General features: G+C 41.7%; 1 protein-coding gene across 1 annotated transcript; it reads left to right on the plus strand.

The window, feature by feature from the left end:
- Nucleotides 1-732: 732 nt before the first annotated feature.
- casq2 (calsequestrin 2) lies at nucleotides 733-9,364 on the plus strand. The gene is made up of 12 exons (XM_018728396.2): nucleotides 733-842; nucleotides 953-1,241; nucleotides 4,031-4,115; nucleotides 5,374-5,474; nucleotides 5,980-6,091; nucleotides 6,939-7,012; nucleotides 7,205-7,335; nucleotides 7,626-7,671; nucleotides 7,785-7,839; nucleotides 7,963-8,063; nucleotides 8,256-8,330; nucleotides 8,481-9,364. Exons 2-12 carry the CDS (start codon nucleotides 1,002-1,004, stop codon nucleotides 8,703-8,705), a joined length of 1,245 nt encoding a protein of 414 aa, XP_018583912.1. The 5' UTR covers nucleotides 733-842; nucleotides 953-1,001; the 3' UTR covers nucleotides 8,706-9,364.
- Nucleotides 9,365-10,655: the final 1,291 nt, after the last annotated feature.

Consider the following 10,655-nt stretch of genomic DNA (forward strand, 5'->3'; position numbering starts at 1 on the left):
AATCTGCTCGGCTCAGAACTAGGTGAAGCATCAAGCAGTGATGTTGACCCCATCTACAAACATTGTACTCCAGATGGGGGCTTGTTTCATGGGTTTTTGTATTAACACTGGATTTATTTTGTTTTGCTTTGGGTTTTACATTGACAACTCTGATATAATGGTTACTGCTAAGTGTTGAAAATTAATGATATTTTTTAGAGCTTTTTATTTCATTACTGACCCTACCTAACAATCTATTTTCAAATGTAGCTCATATTACATATGGCTCGGTATTATCTGGCCCACAGCTGTTGATGTTTAAGACAGATAATAGAGACTCTACTGCACTATGAGAAGCTTCTACAACGTGGAGAACTTTGACAAGCTTCAACTTTGAAGCTTGATTCTGCCTTGGTATCTCCAGTCAATAGCTTGGACTAAAAATGTTGATACCGACACAAGAAGGGGTTTTTTCAGTACTTTTGCATTCTGCCTAGGAACATGTAAAACGGTTCCGGTCAATTTAAACCATTCCCGACTCTCAGGCTGCGGCACTTAGAAAGCAGGTTCATCACGTCCACGCACCAACAGAGTCTGATTGTGTTCCTATCTGGCCTCTTTTTCTCTCGCTCCTGGTTTATTTATAGAGCAGAAACAACTGGCCTCCTAAAAATGGTTTTGAAATGGCAGGGGATCTGGGCACTGCTATGTAAGGTATCCAGCACTGAAGCGCCCTCATCCCAATCCCAGCTCCTGCCCGTTCTGTCTTTCCCTTTGTCTTGTGCAGAGACGAGGAGAGCGTGCGGGAGTGGGAGAGGCTACCTGGGTTTCTGGGCCAGGCAGGGGAGTTGGGATAAAGAGCGGTGAGGAACTCCAGCTCAGAGGGTTGCAGCTTATCCTACCTTTGTCTGTCTTCATTTTGGTCGTGTCCCTTTTCTCCTGTCTGGCCACATCCACTGTCCATCTGTTCCAGCGTTTCATTTCCTTCCACCTCTTCTTGGGTGCTGACCTCCAAAGGAGCCATGAAGGCCTTGCATCTCCTTCTTCTCCTGCCCTGTGCCTACCTGGCCTCCCTTTGCAGCGCTGAGGGGGGCCTGGAGTTCCCCAGCTTTGACGGCAAGGACCGGGTGATCGACATCAGTGAGAAGAACTACAAGAAGGCGCTGAAAAAATACGACATGCTGTGCCTGCTCTACCACGAGCCTCTCGGCACAGACAAGGAGCTCCAGAAACAGCACCAAATGAACGAGCTTGTTCTGGAGGTAAGGGAGGCTGTGCAGTAGGAACAACAGGTGCGTGGCACCTTAGGAAATGCCATTAGCGTAGTACCCGAAAGCATGGTACTTACCCTGAATTACTCCTGTAAAGTACCATGCTGAATAAATGGGTGAAGCTTGTTCACTGCTTCAGATAAAAAGGGTCAGCTTTTATTATTGATAGTTGGAAATAACTGCAGTTTTGTGAAGTCCTGCTGTTACCGCTGCTCTGTTATTTTATTGTGTAATACCTGCGATAACTTTGCTGATATTTGCCGAAGGAAATCGATTACAAAGTATTCAGCTGCTTAATTGGTTTGTATTTCTAATATCTTTTTTAGCGCTTTGAAAATATTCTTTCTGAAGGAGACTTTAAATATAAGGTTTTACCACAGCAATGTGACAGTGCTTTTTTTACGGAATAGTTTAAAATACTGATATCCATAAAAAGAGCTTTTAAGATTCTCATGTCTGGCAGGAGGTTTTATTGAGCGTGAAGTTCCCCTTTCCTGTGTTTTGGATTCCATGTCATGAGTTAAGTGCTCATCATTGTCAGCAGTAGAGCTTAAAAGGTTTCCAACACACAAATTTCCAAAGGCATGGTCATTTTAAAAAAATCAGGATCTAGTGTAAATGCACAAAGCACGTATAATGAATGAATTATTCAGATGCTTTTTGTCTGGCCTGCCCTTTGTATTTATACCACTTATCCTACCGGAGGCTTTTAAGTTAGACGTTCTGTGTGATGTATTTCATGTACAGCACTGTGAGGTGTGTAACTGTATTGCATGTAGACAGAGATGTACAGCACGGAAAAGCAATTTTTAAATTAAAACACATACCATATCAACTGTTTGTCACTTACAGAATGCAAAGACTGGCTTACAAGCGGACAATTGTAGCTACAGACCTTCTTTGCTATCAATTTGAGAATGCATTTTACAATTTATTAATAGAGTTATAGCCTTGGGGGCATGATGGTGCGGTGGGTTGGACCGGGTCCTGATCTCCGCTAGGTCTGGGGTTCAAGTCCTTCTTGGGGTGCCTTGCGACGGACTGGCATCCCATCCTGGGTGCGTCCCCCCCTGAGTTGCCGGGTTAGGCTCCGGCTCCCCGCGACCCCGTATGGGACAAGCGGTTTCAGAAGCTGTGTTATATAGCCTCTACATAAATAAAACATTTTCATGTATTAATTTATTTAATTAGACATTGTTTTTTGGCAAAGCTACTCACACGTCACAGTAAAACCGAAGAAGTAAAGTTTTATTTACACTATGGCCTGGTGCTCTCTGCTGTGATACCACCAGAAGTACAGCAGCCTCCACACTGACATGGAGGCAAGTGGTTTTCCTATGGTGTGCTTACCACAGTAAACATTTTTTGGTATTCGCTACACAGTGTAGACTTTTTTTTTGTAGCTGTCAACTGCAAATCCTTTGTCTGGTTTGGGTTTCACTTCTATTTAAAGACTGAAAGGTTTGTATGCTGGGTATCTGTGCAAACGTGGGAGATGCGTTGAACACGGAAATGTAATAAATTTTCTCAGATAATTTTTCAAATCCGTGAAGGCGCTGTGCCACGTAAAACACTTTGAAATCCCACTCATGATGCCAAGACACTGTAGTGCAACAGTCATATGCAAAACAACAGGCAGGTTGAGTTTACAATATCAGTGCATATTTTTTTATGATTATTTTCATTAACTAAATAATACCTCTTTAATTCGTCGCAGTATATTATTACCATACAACAGACTATTAATTTGTTAACCTGACACATTATGAATTTGTAGTGTTGTTTAAATATTTGATCATTTAAAACAGAAGTCGGTCTTGGGATCCGTATAAAATTTCCAACACTTTCTTTTACTTTTACTTTTAAGTATCTCTGGAGAACAATCAGGCCAAGTTGTCCTTCTCATTATGGGAGTGCTGAGCTATTGGATTAGTTATCCAGTCTGATCGTCTTACATGCGGCTTTCCACACCAGACCACGTGCACTGCCATTTACTGACAGACCGATGACTTTTTTGTCTGAGATGTGGAGATGCAAGCAATGCTTTTAAGTTTCCCAAGAAGTGTAAGTAGAGTATTTTGAGTCTTGACGAGATCCTCTCCTTTGCTGCACCTTTGTTGTTCAGCCCGATGATGACCTGTCATTTAGAGAAAGGTTACACACGTTCGATATAGAAACCAACTCTTTCTCCTTGCCTTTTCTCCAGTTTCATCACATATGACTGACAGATGATCTCTTTATTCTTAGCCATATTACTTGCAATAATCTGTCATGGCCTGGTGGCCCGGCCAGCTTCTTCTAGTGTGATATCACTTGGGAATTCCACTTGGGCTCCATTTACAGTGCAGATCACTTTTAGACAGTTATACAACAGGCCCCATTTACTTCACAGCTAACTAATTCCTGAAATTGTCTCCTAATTAACCCATAACCCATTATGTTCCACTATTAGCACTCTCTATTTCTCCATTCCCTATGAAACCATAAAGACTTTTCGCAAGCAAAAGTCCAATCATATCATAAAAACTGATGAACAGTCCATTTCACACATACAAATAAATCAATGAAGCAAACTACAAGACCACTAATGTTTTAAAATGCTAGCGCAGAGCTTGTTCTGTACATAGCGAGAGGTTACATCAGATCTCACTGCATTAGTCCTTTTTAATTCTAAATTGGACTGAAAGCATGCTGATGAAAAAAGTTATGTAATGCAACATTGCTTCCACGTTACTTTCGTTTATTCCGCACATTTATTCTGCTCTTTTCCTCATCCTCAGCTGACTGCACAGGTGCTGGAGGATCGGGACATTGGGTTTGGAATGGTCGACTCCCACAAGGATGCCAAAGTGGCCAAAAAGTTGGGTGAGTCATAGAAAACAACAGTCTCAGAATGCTCATACAGAACTAAAAATGTTAACAACAAAACTTAACAAAAGCCTTTTTTGACTCATAAAACAGGTGGTACCCGATTTACGATGGTTCGATTTTACGATGATGAGCTGGCGATAGACATTCAGTAGAAACCGTACTTCGAATTTTGAATTTAGATTTTTCCCTGGGCAAGCAACATGCAGTGCGATACTCTCTCATGATACAGCTGGGCAGCGGCAACGCTCCGCATCTCCCGTTCTGTCACGCGGTCGCTAGTGTATATAACCCTAACTCTGCACTGTTCAGTGTTGCCAGCGTTTTTTTTTGATAACCCCCGTATCTACGTTGTGTTTTGTGCATTCATCGTGTCTATGAAATGCCCATCTGTGTCTCCTGCTACTGGTGAGAAGAAGAAGAGGAGGCCAATTACTCTTGAGGAGAAACCCTAATTACACACATACACACGCGCTGAAGCCACTTGTCTCGAGCGGGGTCGCAGGGAGCTGGATGCCTAACCCTGCAACACAAGGCATAAGGCTGAAGGGGGAGAGGACACACCCAAGACGGGACTCCAGTCCGTCGCAAGGCACCCCAAGCGGAATTTGAACCCCAAACCCACCAGAAAGCAGGACCCGGCCAAACCCGCCGCACCACCGCACCCTCCAAACTCTAATTAATATGGTTATATCTTTACTATTTATTATTATATTCTAATATGTTCTGTTTTTTACTGTGTTTACAGTTTCTTGTTCAATTATTACTGTACTGTCTTGTGCTGTTTTGCACACGTCTCCCACACGTGCACTTTATGCAGTCCTTTGTAGGTAACTTTGTGTTGTTTTATGTAACACCATGGTCCTGGAGGTACATTGTTTCGTTTCACTGTATACTGTACCAACTGTATATGGTTGAAATGACAATAAAGCCACTTTGACTTTGATGAAGGCAACAAGCCCGTAATGGCCATCTCACGTGAACTGGGACTTTCGCAATCAACGATCTCGACCATCTTAAAGGATAAGAAGTGATGATGTTCGGTAGGTTTGGTGTATTAAATGCATTTTCGACTTACGCTATTTTTGACTTACGATGGGTTTCGCGGAACTTAACTCCGTTGTAAGTCGGGGACCACCTGTACCTGTTTCATAACATGTCTGAAGCCGAGTGTCAGACTTGATTGATACAACACCTATCAGTGTTCATGCCTCAACTGTTAAGTCTTACAACAAGGTCTTCTCTGAGTCCTTAGGTCTGGAGGAGGAGGGCAGCATATATGTCTTCAAGGATGAGCGGGTTATCGAGTTTGATGGCGAGTTTGCTGCAGACACCCTGGTGGAGTTCCTGTTGGATGTGAGTATTGCCAAATGTTGCCAGTAGATGTTTGGTAATATTTTGTATCTTTAGCGGTGTTTTTGGTGTATTCTTAGGGTCAGTTTGTCATTAGTTTGTCAAAAACACAACTGTTGAAGATGCTCCTCTCTTTCAAGAAAAGGAGGGCTCACATGTGTAATGTCCTACCCACTATGGCATGTAATGGAACTCAAGGAGAATTCAAGTGTTAACAGTCTGGATGCTTATCTAGGCATGATCTTCATGCAAGGACGTTATTTCAGGTTAAAATACACAACACGAGAGTCTAAACATTAGGATTTTAAGAACGGAAAAACTTTGGTCCTGCCCTCCCTTCTTCAGAAGGAGTTCTGCTGGAACAGTGCAGATGAAATCCTTTTCCAAATGGTACCATAAGTTCTTTTACATTAAAGGTTAGCCCATCCCTAAGGTGAAACTTGTCCAGAAATACCAGAGAGAACTGTACAACTTCAACAGCTTTTAATACAGTTTTTTCCACTTGTAGCTGCTTGAAGATCCTGTGGAACACATCAGTAACTCCATTGAGCTGCGAGCCTTCGACAACATGGAGGAGGACATCAGACTCATCGGCTACTTCAAGAATATGGAATCGGAACGTGAGTCACTGGTCATCTTGTTACACAAGTTCCTCATAACATGGCATTTTTGAGCGTGTGTGTTGAAAATGTTCTATTTTTGGCAATGCTCCTAAAAACTACTCTCCTGAAAATATATCAGAAGGGATTGTGATTACAAAGGATTATTGAAAAATCATTGCCATATGCCCCCCCCACACACACAAAGGGGAGGTTGATTCTATCAGTCATGGATTTTTCATTGTCATCTTCATCTTTCGGTACATGGTGGCCCCTTATGGTCATCTTTGGAAATATTTATAGGTTAAAGTTCAGGGTTTGCAGTCGATATATTTCTTCTCCCCGTTGACCTTCATGCAAAACCAGTAGTCGGGACAATCATTTTCCTTCACAAGAGACTTACAGAGACAAATAAGGAAAGTACAGACTTTTAATAGACCCGAAGACTTGCCAGGCATTCCCCCATGTGACTCCTCAGCTCTGAAATAGACTTATTCTTTAGTAGAGTAAATCAGGAAGGATTATAATAATGATCCTGAAAAAGATAATTGTCGCAGAGGGTATCTTTTCATGTCTGGGAAAGACTTTGGCTATCTTACAAAAATCCTTTTTCAAAGTAAACTTGTGCAGCCATAAGACCATTTAGAGATTCATCAAGAATCCATCAAAATCCCCATGAAACTACAATAAGTTCAGTTCAAGATCATTTCCTACTCTAAACAGTCAACTGGATGCTGTTCACTCCTATACGGTGATTGCGTACTTTCTCTCAGGCTTTGCTGTAGTTCATTTCTACGATGACAGTGCAACAAAAATGATCACATTGACAGGAGTGCGTATGAAACATGGCTGCTCTCTTCTTCCCAAGACTTCATCGCCTTCCAGGAAGCGGCTGAACATTTCCAGCCCTACATCAAGTTTTTTGCCACCTTTGAGAAAGCAGTGAGTAACTTGCTTTCCTTCTTCAAAAGGAACTAAAAATTATGAAAATGAAAATGGGTTTTACGTATTTATTTACTTATGAAAAACAATCATTGTGTTATGGTGCAAACTCTTATTTCCTGCTGTATTACATGTAGTCATGCAAATAGTATTTCTGTGCAAATGCGATGGAGTTTCGTGGGTTCATCGCAGGTGGCCAAGCAGCTGACCCTGAAGATGAATGAAGTTGACTTCTATGAACCCTTCATGGAAGAGCCTGTGACCATTCCTGGCAAACCGCTCTCAGAGGAGGCAATTGTGGACTATGTTAATAAACATAGAAGGTAATAGTGTTGACATCTATCAATATCTCTATAAGTATCAAGCCTTGAGTCAGTGATTAGTATTCAATAGCACAAATAAAACACGACTTTAGCCTTGATCAATGTCTGTTTTTCACTCAGCCTCTGCTCCTTGTATTTCACACCAACCTTCAGCCATGTGCATGGATCGTCGCTGTCAGCTTTAGTTCTCTCACAACTTTGTGGGCTGTTACGTCTAAGACCTTTAAGATTATTTCATCTGTCCACGTGCACAGATTCTGCTGATTGTGTGTGTACTGCTTCTTTTCCAGGCCAACACTGAGAAAGCTGCGTGCTGAAGACATGTTTGAGACCTGGGTTTGTTAACATAGCACAACTAGTTTCAGTGAGAATTCCAAGGTGTTTTGAAGGCTGCACAGTGGTTTCAAAGTGTCCCTGAATTCCTTGTTCGACTGTGTGTTTCTTACCAGGAAGACGATATGGACGGGATTCACATCGTGGCCTTTGCAGAAGAGGAGGACCCAGGTAAGTCTCCCACAGTGACATAAGCTTATTCTTAAGGATGCCTTTACTTTGTTGAACACCATTTACGCATTTTTTTGTCCAAATCTTGTTTAAAATGTATAAGATTCTGTATGATCATTGCAGATGGTTATGAGTTCTTTGAAATCCTGAAGGAAGTGGCCAGAGACAACACCAACAACCCTGACTTGAGCATCGTTTGGATCGACCCAGATGATTTCCCCCTGGTCAGGAGTCTCACTTGGTCTTACATCTGGAGTTACAGTGGTTGTGCATTAAAATATTTCCATATAACCTTTTTGCTGAATAAAAATCAGTTATAAAAACAATGCATCAACAATGAAAAATTTAAGTTGAAATAACTAGTGCTGATTACGGAAGGTACCTGGTGTCTTTAACTTTTGTTGCCTAACTTTCAGCTGATTACCTACTGGGAGAAAACCTTCAAGGTGGATCTCTTCAAACCTCAGATTGGGGTGGTCAATGTCACAGACGTAAGTTAGAAACAACACTTCCTCCAGTGATGTACCCTCAGTCCTTAGCCGCTGCCATTTCGAAAGTATGAAATCTCATTAAATCCACTCAAAAAGTCAGTCTCACTAGCTGAGTGATTTAATTAGATTCCAAACCTTCCCCTCTGACAGGCTGACAGCATATGGCTGGAAATGCCCGATGATGAAGATCTGCCAACTGCTGAGGAGCTGGAGGACTGGATTGAGGATGTGCTCTCTGGAAAGGTCAACACTGAAGATGATGATGACGACGAGGACGAAGACGATGACGATGACGAAGATGATGACAACGATGACGACGATGACGATGAAGATAACGACGACGACGATGACGAAGACGATGATGACGAGGATTAGATTATACACATCCTGGAATTAAAGGGATTATTTAAGAATTTCATCTCATGCTGGATTTTGCAGTTGAGAAACAAGATGTTCAGGAAAAATATACATACATACCTTGGATGCTTTTCTAGAGAATTTTGTACATTTTGTATGTATCGAAAAACTTGATCAGTATCAATACCAAAATTTGAAGGTATTTTCATGAGGTTCCATTAGTTATTATCATTTGCTACTCACCCTTAGCCACATACTGCCATACACTCATAGTACATTCTAACACACTGTATAGCCTTCTCTAACAGTAATAAATGTTCTCATAGGTAGGTTTGACTGGCTATTACTTAAGATCAATTGGTGAGATAGCCTCCACTAAGCCGCTGTAAGTATTTTTGTAAACTCTTCCATTTGGTAACACTGGATAGGTCTGCACAGCCGAGATACTTTATTTTTTAAACGATGTCAAACACGGCTCGAGAATGAAGTGCCTTACTGCAGTCAGGCGGTGGTATTTGAGCAAATGGCTGCATGCTGGGGAAATCAAGGCAGCTACTGTTTTTATGAAGGCAGAGTCTGCGATGAACATTACTGCTTTCTGTTGCACGGAACTGTATCCAGAGCAGAACAGAGATACATGCTATATACCTGTATGAGTGAATGACAAAAAGTGCAAGATAGACCTGGTTTAGAATTTAGGAAAACTTCAACTCACAAGACTATATAGCTTATATATCAATGGAGAGAATTAAAGCCTGTGGTATCCTAAAAAAAAGACATTCGCAGTACATGTTATGGTTACTGCTTGATTTGGTACAAGAAAATGTCACTTTTATCCAATGTTACACACTAGCAAAAGTTCCCTGTGTTCAATTTCAACAATCCAGCTTCCGAAATACAAAAAAACAAGAAGACTTAAGACTCAGTGTCTCTCTTTGTAACTTAAAGATCATGAAAAGTGGGGCTAGGAAATTTCCATTTCAAGTGTGTGAACCACTGCTATAAGATGCATAAACGTTGATGATGTATTTTTTAAGAATGCTGAAGGAGTACATTTAGACTACAGAGACTTCCGTTTGCCAGAACCCGGACATGATTGCATGAAATGGTACGAGACAAAGCCAAAAAGCATCCGCAATACTTTAGAATGTTTGTATTTTTCTCCGATATGCATGTCGTTTTGGAGAAAAGCGACTGCTAAATGGTGCAAATATAAATACTACGGATTCTTCTTGACTTACTCTCGTATTATCTTTAGCACCTCGTTTAACGGAGATGATACGGTAGATGCAAAGAGATTTTGTGCATACAAATAAGGAGGCCATCAAGGGCCTTGGCTCTTCATGTTCCATCATGTGTACTGTACTGTGCTGTACTGGTTTTCTCACTAGCGCCCCCTCCTGAATCAAAGTGAGAGAACACTACACTGCCCCGCGCGTCACTACTGGGAGCATGTGGAACAGGCACTTTTGGGCAGCTGAGCCCGACAGCACAAAATGACCAGGCAATGAGACACCCAGCTGAGTTCATGACCCTCTCTGTGGGTGTTTCCGGAAGACTGTCCTTCGCGGGGCCGCGGTGTCACTGCACAATCACCAGCTATGGAAAGATGCAAAACCTCAGCCTTCGCCGGTTTCAGCTGGCAAAGAGGGAAATGAATAATTCCATGAATACGCAACACTTTTTTAATATACGTTCCACATGCTGCGGTCTAAAAACGTACCGGGGTACTGCGGATTACAAAAAATTACTAGGAATAGTCCTCAAAGGAGGAATACAAAAATCCTGGAGTCGACATATAAAGATAACATGACCTTTATTTATTTATTCCTTTAGCGGATGCTTCCCCCCTAAAGTGACACGTCTCAGACTAAACAAAAGTGCATTTCACCAAAAGGCAAAGAGATAGAGATGCGGACACGATTCACGAAGTAGAGTCACTTCACCCAATACCAGTCTTCACCAGCA

Source organism: Scleropages formosus, chromosome 14, assembly GCF_900964775.1.
Source record: "Scleropages formosus chromosome 14, fSclFor1.1, whole genome shotgun sequence".
Taxonomy (NCBI): Eukaryota; Metazoa; Chordata; class Actinopteri; order Osteoglossiformes; family Osteoglossidae; genus Scleropages; species Scleropages formosus.